The 24,401-nt window shown below is 47.4% G+C and overlaps 1 protein-coding gene across 2 annotated transcripts in view; it reads right to left on the bottom strand.

Moving 5' to 3' along the window:
• Window positions 1-24,401, bottom strand: part of LOC143974276 (properdin-like) — a 77,112-nt gene that overhangs the window by 5,358 nt on the left and 47,353 nt on the right. Inside the window, exons 7-9 of one of the 2 annotated variants that reach the window (XM_077475474.1) lie at window positions 15,661-15,852; window positions 10,599-10,707; window positions 6,185-6,326 (exon numbers count right to left, since the gene is read on the bottom strand). In XM_077475474.1, the coding sequence (XP_077331600.1) occupies window positions 6,188-6,326; window positions 10,599-10,707; window positions 15,661-15,852 (440 nt within the window). In that variant the 3' untranslated portion in view covers window positions 6,185-6,187. Of the gene's footprint in view, window positions 1-6,184; window positions 6,327-10,598; window positions 10,708-15,660; window positions 15,853-24,401 lie in introns of those variants that run through there. The other variant, XM_077475482.1, reaches the window with a different exon arrangement.

Here is a 24,401-nt window from a genome sequence, read left to right as displayed (position 1 = left end):
CACAAAAGTTCTTATAAGGACTGGTAACTTGGTATAGGGTGCTACGGTACATAGGCTTGAGTGCGGTACAGTCTGCTGTTCTGTAAGGACCGCTATCGGTCCACAATAGATAGGGTTGACGTGCACCACTGCTGACCGCTGCCCTATACTGCAGCAGTCCTTCAGCGGTATAGGGACTGACGTACAGTCTGCTAATCACTAACACACAACCTGCTTGTTCCACAAAAGTTCTTATAAGGACTGGTAACTTGGTATAGGGTGCTACGGTACATAGGCTTGAGTGCGGTACAGTCTGCTGTTCTGTAAGGACCGCTATCGGTCCACAATAGATAGGGTTGACGTGCACCACTGCTGACCGCTGCCCTATACTGCAGCAGTCCTTCAGCGGTATAGGGACTGACGTACAGTCTGCTAAACACTAATACACAACCTGCTTGGTCCACAAAAGTTCTTATAAGGACTGGTAACTTGGTATAGGGTGCTACGGTACATAGGCTTGAGTGCGGTACAGTCTGCTGTTCTGTAAGGACCGCTATCGGTCCACAATAGATAGGGTTGACGTGCACCACTGCTGACCGCTCACCTATACTGCAGCAGTCCTTCAGCGGTATAGGGACTGACGTACAGTCTGCTAATCACTAACACACAACCTGCTTGTTCCACAAAAGTTCTTATAAGGACTGGTAACTTGGTATAGGGTGCTACGGTACATAGGCTTGAGTGCGGTACAGTCTGCTGTTCTGTAAGGACCGCTATCGGTCCACAATAGATAGGGTTGACGTGCACCACTGCTGACCGCTCACCTATACTGCAGCAGTCCTTCAGCGGTATAGGGACTGACGTACAGTCTGCTAATCACTAACACACAACCTGCTTGTTCCACAAAAGTTCTTATAAGGACTGGTAACTTGGTATAGGGTGCTACGGTACATAGGCTTGAGTGCGGTACAGTCTGCTGTTCTGTAAGGACCGCTATCGGTCCACAATAGATAGGGTTGACGTGCACCACTGCTGACCGCTGCCCTATACTGCAGCAGTCCTTCAGCGGTATAGGGACTGACGTACAGTCTGCTAAACACTAATACACAACCTGCTTGGTCCACAAAAGTTCTTATAAGGACTGGTAACTTGGTATAGGGTGCTACGGTACATAGGCTTGAGTGCGGTACAGTCTGCTGTTCTGTAAGGACCGCTATCGGTCCACAATAGATAGGGTTGACGTGCACCACTGCTGACCGCTGCCCTATACTGCAGCAGTCCTTCAGCGGTATAGGGACTGACGTACAGTCTGCTAAACACTAATACACAACCTGCTTGGTCCACAAAAGTTCTTATAAGGACTGGTAACTTGGTATAGGGTGCTACGGTACATAGGCTTGAGTGCGGTACAGTCTGCTGTTCTGTAAGGACCGCTATAGGTCCACAATAGATAGGGTTGACGTGCACCACTGCTGACCGCTCACCTATACTGCAGCAGTCCTTCAGCGGTATAGGGACTAAGAGTTTTGTCACAGGGTCATTTAAAAAATGACATGCAGAGGAAGAGGCAGGCCCTTCCGCAGGGGTGGTAGGGGTAGGGCAGGAGCAACAGGCTTGAGCCAAAGTGGGAAGTTGCAGAAGGTGCGTTCAATTACTTTAAAGGATGCACCAGACTTGGTTGAGTGGCTCGCTCAGCCTTACTCTTCTGCACCCTCCTCATCCTCTCGATCTGCACCCTCTTCTTCACTCTCTGCTATGTGCACCCCCAAAGACACTACCACCAACAACACGACCACCACCACCACCACCACATACCTTCCGCTTGAGTCACTGGAATTATTTTCCGATCCATATCAAGAGGACATTTCTGATGCGCAGCCACTCTTGGTATTGGATCAGGAAGAGGAGGTAGCAACAAGCGCTACTCAGCAGTCTGACGCCAGTACCCAGATCAGCCCAAGGAGGAGGTTGGTCCCCGGTGTTGCTGCCTACTCTACTTATAGCGGTGGGGAAGGTGACGTTGATGATGACGTGTCTAGTGATGTCACGTGGGTGCCCACAAGAGAGGAAGAGGAGGGGAGTTCAGAGGGAGATATGGACCAGCAGATAGGGAGGAGAAGCAGCAATGACTTACATTGCACAGCAGGGACAAAGCAGACTGCAAATGTATCAGGAGCGAGTCATCGACCATGTACGGTCACATCTGGCGCTCCCAGGACACCGGCACATGGCTCCGCAGTGTGGGCTTTTTTTAACGTGTCCGCTGCTGACAATAGCGTTGCCATCTGCAATCTTTGCAGTCAACGCGTTAGTCGCGGTAAGCCCAATACTCACCTAGGGACGACCGCCTTAAGAAGGCACATGAGCAGCCATCACCGAGCCCAGTGGGAGCAACGGAACACACAAAGCCACACTGCAGGCTCTCACCGTCCAGCCTCGTCTTCTACTTCTCCTTCTCCTCTCTCCTCACAATTGTCCTCCACTCCACCTTCCATCACGCCAAGCTCACATTTTTCTGCAAAAAGGCAGGCTTCCGTGGGCCTAATGTTTGAGCGTAAAAAAATGATGACGCCGGATAACCCTCTTGCCCAACGGTTGGCGGCTGGCTTGTCAGAACTCATAGCCCGCCAACTACTGCCATATAAACTGGTGGACTCGGAGGCCTTTCGCAAATTTGTGGCCATTGGAACACCACAATGGAAGGTCCCAGGAAGGAAGTATTTCTCAGAGAAGGGCATCCCAGAGCTATATGGCCATGTTCAGCGGCAAGTGAATGTATCTCTGGCACACAGTGTCGGTGCCAAGATACATCTGACCACAGACACGTGGTCTAGCAAACACGGGCAGGGAAGGTATATCAGTTTTACTGCCCACTGGGTGAACCTTCTGACGGCCGTCAAGCATGTAACCCGTGGCACCCGTGTAGATTTGGTTTTACCGCCACGGATTGCATGCAGGCCTGACTCTTCTTCTCCTCCTCCTACTCCATCCTCCTCCCTCTCCTCCTCAGCTGCCTCCTCCTTTTCCGCTGCTAGCGTCTCTTCCACTGCACCGCCCAAGCTCCCCAGAACCTATTCCACATGCCAGGTGAGACGTTGCCATGCCGTGCTGCGTCTGTTGTGCCTGGAAGCAAAGAGCCACACTGGCCCGGCACTCCTTTCAGCTTTGCGTTCACAGGCAGATGAGTGGCTAACACCGCTCAATTTGACAGTTGGTAAAGTGGTGTGTGACAACGGTGCCAATCTGCTTAGCGCATTGAAACAGGGCAAAATCACGCACGTGCCGTGCATGGCACACGTCTTAAACTTGGTCGTGCAGCGATTCCTTGTCAAATACCCTGGGGTCCAGGACATCTTGCGGCAGGCAAGGAAAATCTCGGCCCATTTCAGAAGATCTTACACGGCCATGGCTCGCCTTGCTGACATTCAGCGGCGACACCATCTGCCGGTCAGACGTCTTATTTGCGATTGCCCGACGCGATGGAACTCAACCTTCTATATGCTTGATAGGCTGCTCCAGCAGAAACGTGCAGTTAACGTCTACCTGTATGAACTCTGCGAAAGAAACGGTTCTGGGGAGCTGGGTTTTTTTTCACCGCGCCAGTGGCTGCTCATGCGCGACACATGCAGACTTCTGCGGCCATTTGAGGAGATCACCAAACTGGTCAGTCGCAGCCATGGCGCCATCAGTGACATGGTACCTTATGCCTTCTTTCTGGAGCGTGCATTGCGTCGTGTCATTGATCAGGCTGTGGAGGAGCAGGAGCGGGAAGATGAGGAAGTCGCAATGCTGGATGAATTCCCAGGGGGGGCTACTCTATCTGAGACAAGTCAACAACAGGAGTCTGATGAGGAGTCAGAGGAGGATGGTGCCGGGGCGGATGAGCAGGAGCAAGAAGAGCATGCTTTAAACCTTTCTGGGATCCCTGTTGTGCGAGGATGGGGAGAGGAGAATGAAGAGGACGACATTATCCTGGATGATGAGCAGGAGCCAGGCCACCACACCGCTTCCACTTTAGTGCAAATGGGGGCCTTCATGCTCCAGTGTTTTAATAGGGACCCCCGTATAAAAAGCATGAGGGTCAAGGACCAGTACTGGGTGGCAACGTACTTAGACCCCCGGTACAAACACAAAATGGCGGAAATGTTACCGCCGTCGCAGAGGGCTGTCAGAATGCAGCACTTCCAGGCCTTGCTTCGAGAAATGCTGCATTCTGCTTTTGCGTGCGCTGGCAGAGGAGCAATTCCCACTCCCAGAGAAGGATTTGCGGGTACCAATCCAACAGCGCCTGCAAGAAGAGGCCGGTTTGAAGATGTGTTGGTGACTTCGGATATGAGGTCATTCTTTCAGCCGACCCATCGACAGGTGTCATCCGGATCCAGCATCAGGGAACGCCTAGACCGTCAGGTGTCCGACTACATTGGGTTAACGGCCGATGTGGACGCTCTGAGGAGTGATGAACCCCTAGACTACTGGGTGGGCAGGCTTGACCTCTGGCCAGAGCTTGCCCAATTTGCAATCGAACTGTTGGCTTGCCCCTCATCCAGTGTCCTGTCCGAAAGGACGTTCAGCGCAGCAGGGGGGATTGTGACCGATAAGCGTACTCGCCTAGCTCACCACAGTGTTAACTACCTCACATTTCTAAAAATGAATGAGGCATGGATCTCGGAGGAATTCAACACATGTGATCAGTAGACCATGTATATGTCTATAAACAATTTTTGGAATCAAGCACACAGACCTTCTTAATTCATTTGGCTCACTTCCCTGACCCAAAAAAGCACACCGTACTATATGCCCCTACCCTCCTCTTTGAAGAGGTTGAGCGGTGTCATATTTCTACTGGGGCTGCTTATTATGAGGGGTTCCCACCATCCCTGTGCTGTGCTGACTTCCTCCTGGGTGTTCTTATTATGAGGGGCTCCCACCATCCCTGTGCTGTGCTGACTTCCTCCTGGGGGTTCTTATTATGAGGGGATCACACCATCCCTGTGCTGTGCTGACTTCCTCCTGGGGCTGCTTACGGTGCTGCTGTCAGCGCTGTATGTCACGGAGCTGCTGTCAGCGCTGTATGTCACGGAGCTGCTGTCAGCGCTGTATGTCACGGAGCTGCTGTCAGCGCTGTATGTCACGGAGCTGCTGTCAGCGCTGTATGTCACGGAGCTGCTGTCAGCGCTGTATGTCACGGAGCTGCTGTCAGCGCTGTATGTCACGGAGCTGCTGTCAGCGCTGTATGTCACGGAGCTGCTGTCAGCGCTGTATGTCACGGAGCTGCTGTCAGCGCTGTATGTCACGGAGCTGCTGTCAGCGCTGTATGTCACGGTGCTGCTGTCAGCGCTGTATGTCACGGAGCTGCTGTCAGCGCTGTATGTCACGGAGCTGCTGTCAGTGCTGTATGTCACGGAGCTGCTGTCAGCGCTGTATGTCACGGAGCTGCTGTCAGCGCTGTATGTCACGGAGCTGCTGTCAGCGCTGTATGTCACGGTGCTGCTGTCAGCGCTGTATGTCACGGAGCTGCTGTCAGCGCTGTATGTCACGGAGCTGCTGTCAGCGCTGTATGTCACGGAGCTGCTGTCAGCGCTGTATGTCACGGAGCTGCTGTCAGCGCTGTATGTCACGGAGCTGCTGTCAGCGCTGTATGTCACGGTGCTGATGTCAGTGCTCTGTATTACGGTGCTGCTGTCAGTGCTCTGTATCTCCTGCACCCTCTTGTTTGCCTACCCTGGTCCCTGACCTTCCCTCTCCTCCATTGCCTTCATTAGCTCCATAGTCCTGAATTGTCAGAACAATTTCCCAAATAAAAAAAAAATGCTTGTAGTTATCGATCCCAAATTCACCTCATACATGTATTATGCTATTGTCCAGGTGGTGGGACTACGTGCTACCCCCTAATAATTACCCCGTGGCCGCAAATTCGACCTAAAGGTTTGCGAAATTCGCCTCCCATTGAAGTCAATGGAGCCCGCGGCGAACGGTCGTTTTCGCGAACGTTTGTGTCCGTTCGCGTTTCGCGTTCGCGAAACGTCCCGTCGGAAGTTCGTCCATCACTAGTGGGCAACAGAAGGCCATGTCATTTCTTCCTATCATGGGTCCTCTCCTCACACTTTTTCTGAGACTTTGAGTGCCAAAGCTGGCTTTTCCCTATGGGTAGTACACCTTCTTTTGAGCGCTGAGAATTTATAAGAAGTGCAGTTATGGATCTCACCATTTATTTACAGGGAGGAAGGTTCTTGCACTCCACTCTCTCCTCCAGTCTCTTTGATTCCCCATCGATTGAGTTACATGATACTCTGGGAGTTCCCGAAAAGACAACTTCAGTTGTTGCTATGGCTCCTTCTACTAGATTTCTAGAGGAAAAAAATGTTTGACAAGAATTTAATAAAGCAGCGGAGAGCTAAGATGTGCAAAAGTGCAGCTAATAGGCCAGTTGTAAGCATCTTCTGAAAATTGGAAGTGGGCATGCCCCACTGGGAGCTGTGACAATGCCTCTGCTATATAATTCATATCATTGGGCTTTAGAATGCAAGATTATTGGTCATATGCATTATTGTAATCATTTATACAGCACCGACAAGTTACAGAGTACTTTAAATACTGAACATTCATATTAGTCACTGCCCTCAAAGGAGCTTGCAATCTAAGGTTCTTATCACACATGCATCATCACACATCCATCATCACATACATGTACACATACTAGATTCAATTAAGACAGAAGCAAATTATCCTACCAGCATAAGTTTGGAGTGTGGAAAAAAACAAAAGTACTCAAAGGAGACCCACGCAATCACAGATAGAACATGCAAACTGCATGCGGATAAAGTTCTGGCCAAGATTCAAACCAGTGACCCCAGGGATGCAGGGCAGTAGTGCTAGCTAATAAGCCATTGTGCTGCCCATATTGAAATCAAGTTAATTTTGATAGACAACCAGCAGACATTCCATTAGATCTCCAGATTGGAGGTTTAAAGCAAGCCACTCTCAAGGCAAACAAGGGGGTTTTAAGACTGGCCTCCTTTGTAAAATGCTGTTTGCTTGGCTGATTCTGGCTTCAGAACTTCTTAAGTCACTGACCCAGAGCAAGAAGGCAGCCAGGGAAATCAGAGAGCAGATATAACGTGTTTACATGTTCCAGTTCAAGAACTCTAAGCCCTTGTACACACGGTCGGAGAATCTGTCGGAATGAGTCTTATCGGACCGTGTCGTCAGATAATCCGACTGTGTGTGGTATGCATCGGACTGATTCCGTCCGAATCTCCGTCTGACCCAATTTTCCAACATGTTGGAAATATTTCCCTACCAACTGGGCCGGACGGACCTAATCCGATCATGTGTAGAGCATTTTCATCGGACCAAGTGCCACGCATGCTCAGATCAAATTCCTACATCAAAGCTATTGGCTACTAGCCTGAATGTAGTCCCATTGTAATGAAATTACGTCATCACGTTCTGAAAGATCGGATTTTTCGCCAACTTGGCCCGACCGTGTGTATGCAACAGTTTCGGACACAATCCGTCGGACTAAATCCGACGGGCAAAATCCGACAGATTTGGTTGGCAAAATCTCCGACCGTGTGTACGTGGGCTAAGCCCTTGTACACACGGTCGGAAATTCCGGCAACAAAATCCGTTGGTCGGATATTCCGATGGAAACAGTCCGATGGAGCCCACACACGGTCGGATTATCTGACAACGCGGTCCGATCGGACATTTTCCATCAGAATGTCCGACCGTGTGTACAAGGGCTAAAAGTGTTAAGCCAGGAGGGTGGCATGTCAGCCAAGCCAGTGGTATTTTCAGAAGTCAACCCCCATATTTCCACCATGATAGGATCTTGTTAATGGCGCACAATTTTTCAGAGCCACTGGGCTCACTTTTGAATGATAGCAAGAAAAGATCCAGAATTCTATTTCTCTTATGAAAACACCTCTTTTGTTATTATGGGCCGCTAAAACCTTTAACTGAGAGTCAAAGGGGAGTTCTGCATAAAGGATTCATTAGTTCCATGTCTGTAAATGACATTTCCCATGACTCTTATGTGCTTTTAGGCTGCCAGGGCTGTGTATAATGCAAATGCATGTATGTAAATGCTGAATGATAAAAAATATTTTATTTTATAGGTGGTTACAATATAATCTGATACAGTGTAACTCAGGGGTCTTCAAACTATGGCCCTCCAGTTGTTCAGGAACTACAATTCCCATCATGCCTAGTCATGTCTGTGAATGTCAGAGTTTTACAATGCCTCATGGGATGTGTAATTTCGCAACAGCTGGAGGGCCGTAGTTCGAGTATCCCTGAATGTATAGCAGTTCACAAAGCCTGCATTTAGTTTGATCCCATTTTCTCTCAGTTTTTATTACAGAGCTTATCATTCAGGATAACATAGCACTTCTATGACTGTTTCCCTCACTGATGTATACTGACCATACATGGTTGAACCAGGCAAAATTTGAACCATCTGGCTTGGCATATTTCAATTGAGGTATCGAGGGCTAGAAGGAAATATTAGCTAAATAGTGGACGCATCCTATCAGATACATGGCCAAGGTTTTGCCTTGCATACCTCCCAACTTTTTGAGATGGGAATGAGGGACACCTATCAGCAAAAGTAGAGTGCAGGCATAGGACACACCCCTTGACACACCCTCTTAAAGGAGAATTGTACCAAAAAAACAAGATTAGTTAACCACTTTCAGACTGGACCATTTTGCTGGCTTAAGACCAGACCACTTTTTGCGATTCGGCACTGCGTCACTTTAACTGACAATTGCGCGGTCGTGCGACGTGGCTCCCAAACAAAATTGATGTCCTTTTTTCCCCACAAATAGAGCTTTCTTTTGGTGGTATTTGATCACCCCTGCGATTTTTATTTTTTGCGCTATAAACAAAAAAAGAGCGAAAATTTTGAAAAAAAACACATTATTTTTTACTTTTTACTATAATAAACATCCCCCAAAAATATATATAAAAAAAATTTTTTTCCCTCAGTTTAGGCCGATACATATTCTTCTACATATTTTTGGTAAAAAAAAAGAATTGCAATAAGCGATTATTGATTGGTTTGTGAAAAATTTATAGCGTTTCCAAAATAGGGGATAGTTTTATGCCATTTTTATAAATTTTTTTTTTTTACTAGTAATGGCAACGATCAGTGATTTTTATTGTGACTGTGACATTATGGCGGACACATCGGACATTTTTGACACATTTTTACAGCAATCAGTGTTATACAAATGCACTGATTCCTGTGTAGATGACAGTGGCAGTGAAGGGGTTAACCAGGGATTGGCAGTGTAGGGGTCCTAGGGGAGTGTTACTAACTGTGGGGGGCTGGGCTGTGTGCTAGTGAACACTGATCTCTGCTCCAATCACATGGAGCAGAGATCAGTGTCACTTGCTAGGCAGAACGGGGAGATGTTTACATCGGCATCTCCCCGTTAAGCCTCCCGTGAGAGGAGGTATCCCCGCGGCGATCGAGTCCGCGGGACTCGCGACCGGACTCACGGGGGTCCCGACCGGCATGTGCGCAGTAGCACGCCGCGATGGCAGGGCGGCAATTTCAACTGGATGTACCTGTACGCCAGTTTGCCTGCCTGTGCCATTCTGCCGACGTACATCATCGTGCGCCGGTCGGGGACTGGTTAAACCCACAAGTGCTTTTTATACCGCTACTATTCCTTTATATTGAATTTTGGAATTTACAAATGCAGCAATTTAGAAATCAGATGAAAGGTTTAGCTCTGGAAAACACTTTTTGAAAGATAAAAAGTGCATTTTATATACAAGTAATTAGATCAGACCAAAATGAGGGACAAATGAGGAGGAATGAGGGACAGAGGGACATTTCTCCAAATCAGGTACAGTTAGGAGCTATGGCCCTGTATTACAGCTGAATGACCTTGATACTTACCCCCCACCCAACTATATTTACCTTACCCCCAAAACTAACAACTTGAAACCATTGCAGGATTGAAAAATGCCATAGCTGCCATATTATTCAAAATACAAATATACAACAATTACAGCCTTTACAAACCCCATTTTCATTATGAAAATGTATAACAATTATTCCTGAATAATGACTGAAATATTTTGGTCTAGGGTCTTAGAAGGCACGTTTATTTTACTAACCGGCTGTATCCACCACTATTCCATTTCAAGGCCCTCAGCCGCAACTGCACCAAGGACGATTTAGCCCTCCATTCCTTGATACAGCCATGTAAGCATTGGCACCTTACTTCCTTAGCTTGATGTATACTGGCCATATATTGCTAAATCAGGCAAAATTTGAGCTAACAGCACTGTCAGTACCATCTGGCTTGGCAAGATTCAATTGGGGAATCAAAGGAACCAGAAGAAAATGTCAGCCGAATAGGATGTGGCCACTATCAGATACACTCAGTAACTGTTGCAATTGTTTAAACACACTAGCTGGCAGTGGAGATTTCATGCCAAACACCATAGATGGTGAAATCTATGGTTAGAAGCAGAGACAGTTTACATGGACAATTCTTGTTTTTCAGACTGCTTTACAGATAGCAAAACATTTAGCACACAAAACACTTTAGAAGAGGTAAATAAGATATAAAATGAGACATGCCCTTTTATTGACTTACGGATAATCTGGATATACCCCCAGACACTCCCTATGTCTTGTTCTTTCAGCCCATCCACATGGAGAGGAGCAAAGTCCCCAAGAAGACCATTCAGACCAAGTACCATTTACTGAAACAAAGAACAGACACATTCACTGTCAGCAGTGTTGGTCATCTTACTTTAAAAAAGTAATTAGTTAAGTTACAAATTACTTCTCTCAAAAAGTAATTGCGTTAGTAACTCGGTTACTACATTGGAAAAGTAATTAGTTACTCAGCAAAGTAACTGTGACGGGGTGGCAGCGGTTGTACTTGAGGGGTGGCAGTTGTGGTACTTGGGGGGGGTGGCAGTGGTGGTGGTGTACATGGGAGGGTGGTGGTGGTGGTGCATGGTACTCGCAGGGTGGCAGTGGTGGTGTACTTGGGGGGGGGTTCAGGCAGCGGTGGTACTTGGGGGGGGGGGGTGGCAGCGGTGGTGGTGCCATCCTCTCCCACCACCACCTCTGCCTCCTGCTGATCCCATCCCCCACCATTACTGATCTCATGCCTACCGTATCCCCCCCCATCACCTCTGTTGTAGAAGTGATGGTGGGTGGGTAGGGATGGGTCAGTAAGAAGCATTGGTGGTGGAGGACTTGGGATGGATCGATTGCACTGAAATTCGAATCATCAGACAGTCACTTTCTTGAATGCCTCCAGGGATTCCTCATGGGGAGAGAGTGAGACCCTCCCCTTCACTCGATTGGTGTCAGCTGGTCAGCTGACTTCATTTTTCAGTGTCCGCCCCGCCTCCCTACATTCTCTTTCTCTGGATAGGCGGGGCGGGATGGGGCGGTCCAGACAGTCTCTTTGAGTCTCAGACTCTTCTCAGCTCAATGGGCAAAGGCCCCCCTCCCCACGGCAGAAGGAACGGCCAGGCGGCGTGGCCACGGCGGGCCTCCTGGGCGGTAAATGTAATTGTGGTAACACCGCCCAAGTAATGGGAACTGAGTTACCACGAGGGGAAGAGTAATCAGTAAGATTACTCGTTATCCTATAAAGTAACTGCGTTAAGTAACTCTGTTTATTTTAACTGAGTTACTTACATCACTGACTGTCAGATATGGAAACCTCTTTATGTATGTAGCCTTGACTTAATTGTTCCTGTGGAGTCTGATTGGGGAAACAGTCAATCAGTCAGCAAACTTGTCTCTATTGTCTTGCCCCACAGAGTTCCCCCTCTTCTTTATATTAGCGCAATATGTAGGCTAACATAATAACAATCTGCTTGCTTCATATGGAGATCATTCCATAACTGGATAGTGCACACGTAAACTAAAGTCTCTAGCAAGCTTTAGACCTAATTAAACATATCAGTTATCTAAAATGGCCTAGCAATTTACAGAATTTTAGATTTTCAATAAAAAATTGGCTAGAGACTGGAAAGCCTAACTGCGGCCTATCATTCCAAAAAAAACAAAACAAAAAAACATGTACCGTATGTGCTGACTTACTTAAAGAGGAAGTAAACCCTGGTGTTTTTTTTTCTTTCTTCTTCCTTGCAAAGTAAAGGCATAATGTGCTAGTATGCATCGCCCATCTTCCTTCCGGGGCTGTGGACTCCGGCTCTGTGACTAGCCAGAGCCGCGTGACATCACTCCCGCAGGAGCCACTAGTCACGGCACACTCGCCTGAAGAAACAGCACTGGGGGCTGTTCCTTCAGAGCGCATGCACAATGACATCATCAGCGCAGTAAACACTAAATATCTCCTGAACAGCGTACGTTTAGGAGATATTTACAGTAACTATAGGTAACCCTTATTATAGGCTTATCTATGGGTACAACCTCCCCATAGAGGTTTACAACCTCTTTAACCCTTTCATGACTAAGCCTATTTTTGGCATTTGGTGTTTACAAGTTAAAATCCATATTTTTTGCTAGAAAATTACTTGGAACCCCCAAACATTATATATATTTTTTTAGCAGAGACTCTAGAGAATAAAACAGCGATTGTTGCAATATTTTATGTCACACGGTATTTGCGCAGCGGTGTTTTAAATGAAACTTTTTGGGAAAAGGGACACTTTCATGAATTAAAAAAAAAAAAACTGTAAAATTATCCCATTTTTTTTTTTTTGCATAATGTGAAAGATAATGTTACGCCGAGTAAATAAATACCAAACATGTCACACTTTATATTTGCACGCACTTGTGGATTGACGACAAAGTACGGTACCTAAAAATCTCAATAGGCGATGCTTTAAACATTTTTTACGGTTACCAGGTTAGCGTTATAGAGGAGGTCTACTGCTAGAATTATTGCTCTTGCTCTAACGATCGCGGCGATACCTCACATGTGTGATTTGAACACCGTTTACATACGCGGGCGCGACTTCCGTATGCGTTTTCTTTGCTTCGCGAGCTCGTGGGGACGGCGGGCACTTTAAAAAAAAATTTTTTATTTATTTTATTTCTTTTAAAATGACTAAATTGTTTAAAAAAAATAAATAAAAAATGTGATCACTTTTATTGCTGTCACAAGGAATGTAAACATCCCTTGTGACAGTAATAGGTGGTGACAGGTACTCTTTATGGAGGGATCGGGGGTCTAAAAGACCCCCCACCCCTCCTTTACACTTCAGTGTATTCAGATCGCTGAAAACGGCGATTCTGAATACCGGATATTTTTTTAAAACCGGTGCCATTGGCAGCCGAGTAAACGGGAAGTGACGTCATGACGTCGCTTCCGTGTTTACTATGAGGAGACTGGAACAAAGCCGATTACGGCTTCGTTCTAGTTCCTCCCCAGCGGCCGGAGGCATCGCACCAGGAATTGGTGCTCCCGATCGAGCGGGAGCACCGGTAACAGCAGCGGGAGGCGGCGGGAGGGGGGACGTCCCCTCCCGCTCCTCCGGCATAACAGCCGAGCGGCTTTTAGCCGCATTGGTTGTTATGGCTGGATAGCCAATCGCCCGCTGAACAAAACGGTACTGGGATGATGCCTGCAGGTGCGGGCATCATCCCGGTATACCCCCCGGAAGCCGAGTACGCACATCTGCGTACGCTCGGCGGGAAGGGGTTAAAGGATAAGTTCACCTTTTTAAAAATAATAATAAATTCACATCTTTTTGCAGGTAAAAAACATGCATTTATTATCTTTTTTTAAATTGGGTGCCTGGAAAGCATTGTGGGGCTCTTGCAGGCTCTGTGTGTAAGCTGTTTCACAGCAGGAAGCATCCATGAACTACCACAGGGCTCCCAACAGCGCCCAACAGCTCTGTGGTAGTTTATTGAGTACTGCAAGCCGACAGCCGCAAAAGGCTGCCAGATCTTGTAATTTTCCATTCCCAGACCTGCCGTGTTCTCTGTGGATTCTTTCAGAGAGCAGGGGGAGAAAATCCCCCGTAAACCCGTGACATGGGGGGGGGGGGTGCGGGGGCCGGTGGATTTGTAATATGTTACACCCTGAATAAAGATGTAACATGTTACAAAAGGTGAACTTATACTTTAATTATAAGTACATCTGCACTGGCAGTTTTCTCTTATTCACTTGCAAAGTTCTACAAATTTAAGTGATTGTAAATGATCACCTTGTAAAACAGCCCATTCAGTTTAAAATAGAAATGAAAGGCAAAACATTTTTGTATAGATATAAAAACATTATAAACACCTTTTTCCCTTTTTCATATGTGATCACATTCCCTCTGTTCTCAGCTGTATAAGGGCTGGGGGGAGGAGAAGCAACAGCACACTGATCTTCCCAGTGAATGGCTGTGTAGCAGTGGCTTGTCAGGATAAGTCTGATCATTGGAGGAGAGCAGGGTGAGCATAGCTAGAGAACTTACCACGGTGTGCTCTCCTGTTTAGTGTGGTCAGTTTTTAATAGGAAAGCAAGGGGTCTGGTAGGAAAACCAGGGATTTTACACAAAGGATGCAATACAAAGAACAGGATACTTTCTCATACAAGTACATGGTACAGCAGGCACATATCAGGAATATGAAGTGTTGGGGTAAAAAATGCTTTAAAGTGATTGGAAAGTCTCCTTTTTTTTCCTATAAAAATAACAAACATGTTATACTTACCTGATCTGTTGCAGTGGATTTGCACAGAGCAGCCCAGATCCTCCTCTTCTTGGGTCCCTCTTCACTGCTCCTGGCCCTCCCTTCTGTTCAGTGCCCCCACAGCAAGAAGCTTGCTGTGGGGGCATCTGACCCAAGTCACAGCTCCCCGTGTCCATTCAAATACGGAGCCTGACCCTCCCACGCCCCCTCTCTCTCTATCACTCCCTTTATAACCCCTTTAAGCCTGTCAGTCAAGCCCATCTACTACTAATTTCATTACATGGGGTGGCAGTGATGCTGCACTGCTCCTCAGTTCACAGCAGAGTTGCCACCCTCACATAAGCTGTGCTTGTTGTGTTTTATTGAGAGAATGTTGTAGGGGGCATGGCTATCAGCATTGTCCTCACTACTGATTGACAATAGTAACCTACATGTCGGCTAAATGGAAGCTGGTTTGAAGCAGCAGTTTTTGAACCTCACTCACACAATCCTATCTTAAATATAAATTATATTAGTTTTGGGGCACTTTTATTTATTTTAAGGTTTATTTAACCTATTTTTTATAGATACCGGTAATTAAAATATTATTATTATTATTATTATTCTAATTCTATATTAATGCAGTAGAACATAACAGTATAACATGACATGCCATAGTCAATGAAATCCATCAATAGACAACAATACAACCATATCTGAGAATCAATGGATATCAATGAAATAACAATCAGGGTTCCAGTACAGCAATATAAGGTATCCATAAACTGTGGGCAGTAGCCTCTACAACAAGTATATCCTGTGACATAACCTGTAGTATGGTGGAAGACCAATATAGAAATTTAGTTGTCATGAACATACCGGGGAAAAAATAAATAAATAAAATAAAACCACTAACTAGCAGGTACCAGACCACTATAAAGAGGGGAGAAAGAATATATGGCTCTTAGCCCCATCCTTACAGTAACAGCACCTAATGATCAACACATACCAAGATAGGTTAGGGACAGATCATTATGATGCATAAATAATAAGATACTTACACTTGCAGTTATCAATATCATAGCATGTGCGACTTTGCCTGTAGTCCCCTTCACACCACTTCCCATCCGGGGTCGTACCATCACACTTCCTCTTTCTCGCTTGCGTCCCCACTCTGGGCCTGCATCTAATCAGGTCATTTGTCAGACGAGAACATTTTGACCAACTTCCCCACTCTGTCCACTGTCCATCAACTGCAAGAGAAAAAAGAAGTGGGAAACCACATGAACTGCAGTGAAACCTCTATACGTATTCAAAGAGACTACACAGAAGAACAAAGTCACTAGTGATGGCCGAACGGTTCGCCCGGCGGTCGTTTTGCGGCGAATTTCCGACATTCGCGGTCCGCACGTTCGAACGCCTTTTTCCGTCGTTCGCCGCGGCGGACTTACGTGTTTAATGTATACAAGAACTTTAACCTTTGGTGACACGTTTATCATGTGATACAGGACAGCCAATTGAGACATGACAGCACATGGACACTTGTACATTCCCCCTAACCTATAAATACACCCGATCCGGTGGCCATTTTACATTCTTTCTTCTGTTAAGATAGGGACAGGTTCCTGTGTGGAGTAGGGAGAGATAAACCACTAGCTATTTGGTACACAAAAGTTCTTTTCAGGACTGGTATAGGTGTTAGGTGTTGATAGGTTTGCTGTGCTGCTGATTCTTGCAGCAGCCTGAGTGTCTTTTGTTAGTTTAGAGAAAGGGAAAGGACGGTGTATGCTACAGGGACAGCCAGATTAGTCTTTCATCATCATCATCATCATCATCATCATTAGCTGTTACTATCAAGGTCCACAAAAGAGCTGTTCCAGTAACCACTAATCGTTCTCTTTTTTTGCCAATTTGTATAGGGACAGGAAGGAAGCAGTGTTGTCAGGCAGTGAGGGTAATTTTAAAGACTTGCTGTTATTATTAGTTCCACAAAGGTTCTTTTCAGGACTGGTATCAGTGGTACAGTAATAGGCTTGTACATGTATAATATTCTTTCTTCCAAATATAGAAAGGATATTATACTTGACTGCTGCCCTTCTGCTGCAGTCTGCTAAACATTCACAACTCACTTGTTCCACAAAAGTTCTTATAAGGACTGGTAACTTGGTATAGGGTGCTACGGTACATAGGCTTGAGTGCGGTACAGTCTGCTGTTCTGTAAGGACCGCTATCGGTCCACAATAGATAGGGTTGACGTGCACCACTGCTGACCGCTGCCCTATACTGCAGCAGTCCTTCAGCGGTATAGGGACTGACGTACAGTCTGCTAATCACTAACACACAACCTGCTTGTTCCACAAAAGTTCTTATAAGGACTGGTAACTTGGTATAGGGTGCTACGGTACATAGGCTTGAGTGCGGTACAGTCTGCTGTTCTGTAAGGACCGCTATCGGTCCACAATAGATAGGGTTGACGTGCACCACTGCTGACCGCTGCCCTATACTGCAGCAGTCCTTCAGCGGTATAGGGACTGACGTACAGTCTGCTAAACACTAATACACAACCTGCTTGGTCCACAAAAGTTCTTATAAGGACTGGTAACTTGGTATAGGGTGCTACGGTACATAGGCTTGAGTGCGGTACAGTCTGCTGTTCTGTAAGGACCGCTATCGGTCCACAATAGATAGGGTTGACGTGCACCACTGCTGACCGCTGCCCTATACTGCAGCAGTCCTTCAGCGGTATAGGGACTGACGTACAGTCTGCTAAACACTAATACACAACCTGCTTGGTCCACAAAAGTTCTTATAAGGACTGGTAACTTGGTATAGGGTGCTACGGTACATAGGCTTGAGTGCGGTACAGTCTGCTGTTCTGTAAGGACCGCTATCGGTCCACAATAGATAGGGTTGACGTGCACCACTGCTGACCGCTCACCTATACTGCAGCAGTCCTTCAGCGGTATAGGGACTGACGTACAGTCTGCTAATCACTAACACACAACCTGCTTGTTCCACAAAAGTTCTTATAAGGACTGGTAACTTGGTATAGGGTGCTACGGTACATAGGCTTGAGTGCGGTACAGTCTGCTGTTCTGTAAGGACCGCTATCGGTCCACAATAGATAGGGTTGACGTGCACCACTGCTGACCGCTGCCCTATACTGCAGCAGTCCTTCAGCGGTATAGGGACTGACGTACAGTCTGCTAATCACTAACACACAACCTGCTTGTTCCACAAAAGTTCTTATAAGGACTGGTAACTTGGTATAGGGTGCTACGGTACATAGGCTTGAGTGCGGTACAGTCTGCTGTTCTGTAAGGACCGCTATCGGTCCACAATAGATAGGGTTGACGTGCACCACTGCTGACCGCTGCCCTATACTGCAGCAGTCCTTCAGCGGTATAGGGACTGACGTACAGTCTGCTAAACACTAATACACAACCTGCTTGGTCCACAAAAGTTCTTATAAGGACTGGTAACTTGGTATAGGGTGCTACGGTACATAGGCTTGAGTGCGGTACAGTCTGCTGTTCTGTAAGGACCGCTATCGGTCCACAATAGATAGGGTTGACGTGCACCACTGCTGACCGCTGCCCTATACTGCAGCAGTCCTTCAGCGGTATAGGGACTGACGTACAGTCTGCTAAACACTAATACACAACCTGCTTGGTCCACAAAAGTTCTTATAAGGACTGGTAACTTGGTATAGGGTGCTACGGTACATAGGCTTGAGTGCGGTACAGTCTGCTGTTCTGTAAGGACCGCTATCGGTCCACAATAGATAGGGTTGACGTGCACCACTGCTGACCGCTGCCCTATACTGCAGCAGTCCTTCAGCGGTATAGGGACTGACGTACAGTCTGCTAAACACTAATACACAACCTGCTTGGTCCACAAAAGTTCTTATAAGGACTGGTAACTTGGTATAGGGTGCTACGGTACATAGGCTTGAGTGCGGTACAGTCTGCTGTTCTGTAAGGACCGCTATCGGTCCACAATAGATAGGGTTGACGTGCACCACTGCTGACCGCTCACCTATACTGCAGCAGTCCTTCAGCGGTATAGGGACTGACGTACAGTCTGCTAATCACTAACACACAACCTGCTTGTTCCACAAAAGTTCTTATAAGGACTGGTAACTTGGTATAGGGTGCTACGGTACATAGGCTTGAGTGCGGTACAGTCTGCTGTTCTGTAAGGACCGCTATCGGTCCACAATAGATAGGGTTGACGTGCACCACTGCTGACCGCTGCCCTATACTGCAGCAGTCCTTCAGCGGTATAGGGACTGACGTACAGTCTGCTAATCACTAACACACAACCTGCTTGTTCCACAAAAGTTCTTATAAGGACTGGTAACTTGGTATAGGGTGCTACGGTACATAGGCTTGAGTGCGGTACAGTCTGCTGTTCTGTAAGGACCGCTATCGGTCCACAATAGATAGGGTTGACGTGCACCACTGCTGACCGCTGCCCTATACTGCAGCAGTCCTTCAGCGGTATAGGGACTGACGTACAGTCTGCTAAACACTAATACACAACCTGCTTGGTCCACAAAAGTTCTTATAAGGACTGGTAACTTGGTATAGGGTGCTACGGTACATAGGCTTGAGTGCGGTACAGTCTGCTGTTCTGTAAGGACCGCTATCGGTCCACAATAGATAGGGTTGACGTGCACCACTGCTGACCGCTCACCTATACTGCAGCAGTCCTTCAGCGGTATAGGGACTGACGTACAGTCTGCTAATCACTAACACACAACCTGCTTGTTCCACAAAAGTTCTTATAAGGACTGGTAACTAGTGATGGCCGAACGGTTCGCCCGGCGGTCGTTTCGCGGCGAATTTCCGACTTTCGCCGTCCGCGGGTTCGAACGCCTTTTTCCGTCGTTCGCCCCGGCGGACTTACGTGTTTAATGTATACAAGAACTTTAACCTTTCGTGACACGTTTATCATGTGTTACAGGACAACCAATTGAGACATGACAGCTCATGGACACTTGGACATTCCCCCTAACCTATAAATACACCCGATCCGGTGGCCATTTTACATTCTTTCTTCTGTCACTGTAGGGAAAGGATCCTGTGTGGAGTAGGGACAGAGAAAACGCTAGCTATTTGGTACACAAAAGTTCTTTTCAGGACTGGTATAGGTGTTAGGTCAGCAGCCTGAGTTTCTTTTGTCAGTTTAGATAAAGGGACAGAGCGCTGTATGCTGCTATTTTAGGGACAGCTCAGCCAGATTAGTCTTTCTTCATCATCATCATCATCATCATCATTAGCTGTTACTATCAGGTCCACAAAAGAGCTGTTCCAGCTAATCGTTCCAGCCTACTCTTTTTTGCCAATTTGTATAGGGACAGGCAGGAAGCAGTGTGTCAGGCAGTGAGGATAATTTTAAAGACTTGCTGTTACTATTAGTTCCACAAAGGTTCTTTTCAGGACTGGTATCAGTGGTACGGTAATAGGCTTGTACACGTATAATATTCTTTCTTCCAAATATAGAAAGAATATTATACTTGACTGCTGCCCTTCTGCTGCAGTCTGCTAATCATTCACAACTCACTTGTTCCACAAAGCTCTTTATCAGGACTGGTAACTTGGTCTGTCTAGGGTGCTACGGTACATAGGCTTGGGTGCGGTACAGTCTGCTGTTCTGTAAGGACCGCTATCGGTCCACAATACATAGGGTTGCCGTGCACTACTGCTGACCGCTGCCCTATACTGCAGCAGTCCTTCATTGGTATAGGGACTGACGTACAGTCTGCTAATCACTAACACACAACCTGCTTGGTCCACAAAAGTTCTTATAAGGACTGGTAACTTGGTATAGGGTGCTACGGTACATAGGCCTGAGTGCGTTACAGTCTGCTGTTCTGTAAGGACCGCTATCGGTCCACAATACATAGGGTTGCCGTGCACTACTGCTGACCGCTGCCCTATACTGCAGCAGTCCTTCAGCGGTATAGGGACTGACGCACAGTCTGCTAAACACTAACACACAACCTGCTTGGTCCACAAAAGTTTTTATAAGGACTGGTAACTTGGTATAGGGTGCTACGGTACATAGGCCTGAGTGCAGTACAGTCTGCTGTTCTGTAAGGACCGCTATCGGTCCACAATACATAGGGTTGCCGTGCACTACTGCTGACCGCTGCCCTATACTGCAGCAGTCCTTCATTGGTATAGGGACTGACGTACAGTCTGCTAATCACTAACACACAACCTGCTTGGTCCACAAAAGTTCTTATAAGGACTGGTAACTTGGTATAGGGTGCTACGGTACATAGGCCTGAGTGCGTTACAGTCTGCTGTTCTGTAAGGACCGCTATCGGTCCACAATACATAGGGTTGCCGTGCACTACTGCTGACCGCTGCCCTATACTGCAGCAGTCCTTCATTGGTATAGGGACTGACGTACAGTCTGCTAATCACTAACACACAACCTGCTTGTTCCACAAAAGTTCTTATAAGGACTGGTAACTTGGTATAGGGTGCTACGGTACATAGGCTTGAGTGCGGTACAGTCTGCTGTTCTGTAAGGACCGCTATCGGTCCACAATAGATAGGGTTGACGTGCACCACTGCTGACCGCTGCCCTATACTGCAGCAGTCCTTCAGCGGTATAGGGACTGACGTACAGTCTGCTAAACACTAATACACAACCTGCTTGGTCCACAAAAGTTCTTATAAGGACTGGTAACTTGGTATAGGGTGCTACGGTACATAGGCTTGAGTGCGGTACAGTCTGCTGTTCTGTAAGGACCGCTATCGGTCCACAATAGATAGGGTTGACGTGCACCACTGCTGACCGCTGCCCTATACTGCAGCAGTCCTTCAGCGGTATAGGGACTGACGCACAGTCTGCTAAACACTAACACACAACCTGCTTGGTCCACAAAAGTTTTTATAAGGACTGGTAACTTGGTATAGGGTGCTACGGTACATAGGCCTGAGTGCGTTACAGTCTGCTGTTCTGTAAGGACCGCTATCGGTCCACAATACATAGGGTTGCCGTGCACTACTGCTGACCGCTGCCCTATACTGCAGCAGTCCTTCATTGGTATAGGGACTGACGTACAGTCTGCTAATCACTAACACACAACCTGCTTGGTCCACAAAAGTTCTTATAAGGACTGGTAACTTGGTATAGGGTGCTACGGTACATAGGCCTGAGTGCGTTACAGTCTGCTGTTCTGTAAGGACCGCTATCGGTCCACAATACATAGGGTTGCCGTGCACTACTGCTGACCGCTGCCCTATACTGCAGCAGTCCTTCAGCGGTATAGGGACTGACGCACAGTCTGCTAAACACTAACACACAACCTGCTTGGTCCACAAAAGTTCTTATAAGGACTGGTAACTTGGTATAGGGTGCTACGGTACATAGGCCTGAGTGCAGTACAGTCTGCTGTTCTGTAAGGACCGCTATCGGTCCACAATACATAGGGTTGCCGTGCACTACTGCTGACCGCTGCCCTATACTGCAGCAGTCCTTCATTGGTATAGGGACTGACGTACAGTCTGCTAATCACTAACACACAACCTGCTTGTTCCACAAAAGTTCTTATAAGGACTGGTAACTTGGTATAGGGTGCTACGGTACATAGGCTTGAGTGCGGTACAGTCTGCTGTTCTGTAAGGACCGCTATCGGTCCACAATAGATAGGGTTGACGTGCACCACTGCTGACCGCTGCCCTATACTGCAGCAGTCCTTCAGCGGTATAGGGACTGACGTACAGTCTGCTAAACACTAATACACAACCTGCTTGGTCCACAAAAGTTCTTATAAGGACTGGTAACTTGGTATAGGGTGCTACGGTACATAGGCTTGAGTGCGGTACAGTCTGCTGTTCTGTAAGGACCGCTATCGGTCCACAATAGATAGGGTTGACGTGCACCACTGCTGACCGCTGCCCTATACTGCAGCAGTCCTTCAGCGGTATAGGGACTGACGCACAGTCTGCTAAACACTAACACACAACCTGCTTGGTCCACAAAAGTTTTTATAAGGACTGGTAACTTGGTATAGGGTGCTACGGTACATAGGCCTGAGTGCGTTACAGTCTGCTGTTCTGTAAGGACCGCTATCGGTCCACAATACATAGGGTTGCCGTGCACTACTGCTGACCGCTGCCCTATACTGCAGCAGTCCTTCATTGGTATAGGGACTGACGTACAGTCTGCTAATCACTAACACACAACCTGCTTGGTCCACAAAAGTTCTTATAAGGACTGGTAACTTGGTATAGGGTGCTACGGTACATAGGCCTGAGTGCGTTACAGTCTGCTGTTCTGTAAGGACCGCTATCGGTCCACAATACATAGGGTTGCCGTGCACTACTGCTGACCGCTGCCCTATACTGCAGCAGTCCTTCAGCGGTATAGGGACTGACGCACAGTCTGCTAAACACTAACACACAACCTGCTTGGTCCACAAAAGTTCTTATAAGGACTGGTAACTTGGTATAGGGTGCTACGGTACATAGGCTTGAGTGCGGTACAGTCTGCTGTTCTGTAAGGACCGCTATCGGTCCACAATAGATAGGGTTGACGTGCACCACTGCTGACCGCTGCCCTATACTGCAGCAGTCCTTCAGCGGTATAGGGACTGACGTACAGTCTGCTAAACACTAATACACAACCTGCTTGGTCCACAAAAGTTCTTATAAGGACTGGTAACTTGGTATAGGGTGCTACGGTACATAGGCTTGAGTGCGGTACAGTCTGCTGTTCTGTAAGGACCGCTATAGGTCCACAATAGATAGGGTTGACGTGCACCACTGCTGACCGCTCACCTATACTGCAGCAGTCCTTCAGCGGTATAGGGACTAAGAGTTTTGTCACAGGGTCATTTAAAAAATGACATGCAGAGGAAGAGGCAGGCCCTTCCGCAGGGGTGGTAGGGGTAGGGCAGGAGCAACAGGCTTGAGCCAAAGTGGGAAGTTGCAGAAGGTGCGTTCAATTACTTTAAAGGATGCACCAGACTTGGTTGAGTGGCTCGCTCAGCCTTACTCTTCTGCACCCTCCTCATCCTCTCGATCTGCACCCTCTTCTTCACTCTCTGCTATGTGCACCCCCAAAGACACTACCACCAACAACACGACCACCACCACCACCACCACATACCTTCCGCTTGAGTCACTGGAATTATTTTCCGATCCATATCAAGAGGACATTTCTGATGCGCAGCCACTCTTGGTATTGGATCAGGAAGAGGAGGTAGCAACAAGCGCTACTCAGCAGTCTGACGCCAGTACCCAGATCAGCCCAAGGAGGAGGTTGGTCCCCGGTGTTGCTGCCTACTCTACTTATAGCGGTGGGGAAGGTGACGTTGATGATGACGTGTCTAGTGATGTCACGTGGGTGCCCACAAGAGAGGAAGAGGAGGGGAGTTCAGAGGGAGATATGGACCAGCAGATAGGGAGGAGAAGCAGCAATGACTTACATTGCACAGCAGGGACAAAGCAGACTGCAAATGTATCAGGAGCGAGTCATCGACCATGTACGGTCACATCTGGCGCTCCCAGGACACCGGCACATGGCTCCGCAGTGTGGGCTTTTTTTAACGTGTCCGCTGCTGACAATAGCGTTGCCATCTGCAATCTTTGCAGTCAACGCGTTAGTCGCGGTAAGCCCAATACTCACCTAGGGACGACCGCCTTAAGAAGGCACATGAGCAGCCATCACCGAGCCCAGTGGGAGCAACGGAACACACAAAGCCACACTGCAGGCTCTCACCGTCCAGCCTCGTCTTCTACTTCTCCTTCTCCTCTCTCCTCACAATTGTCCTCCACTC

Source organism: Lithobates pipiens, unplaced genomic scaffold (assembly GCF_037356315.1).
Source record: "Lithobates pipiens isolate NorthernLeopardFrog02 unplaced genomic scaffold, aLitPip1_a1.2 Scaffold_1, whole genome shotgun sequence".
NCBI classification, from domain to species: domain Eukaryota; kingdom Metazoa; phylum Chordata; class Amphibia; order Anura; family Ranidae; genus Lithobates; species Lithobates pipiens.
The sequence above is the reverse complement of the archived record's forward strand: the minus strand, read 5'-3'. Positions and strand labels throughout refer to the sequence as shown.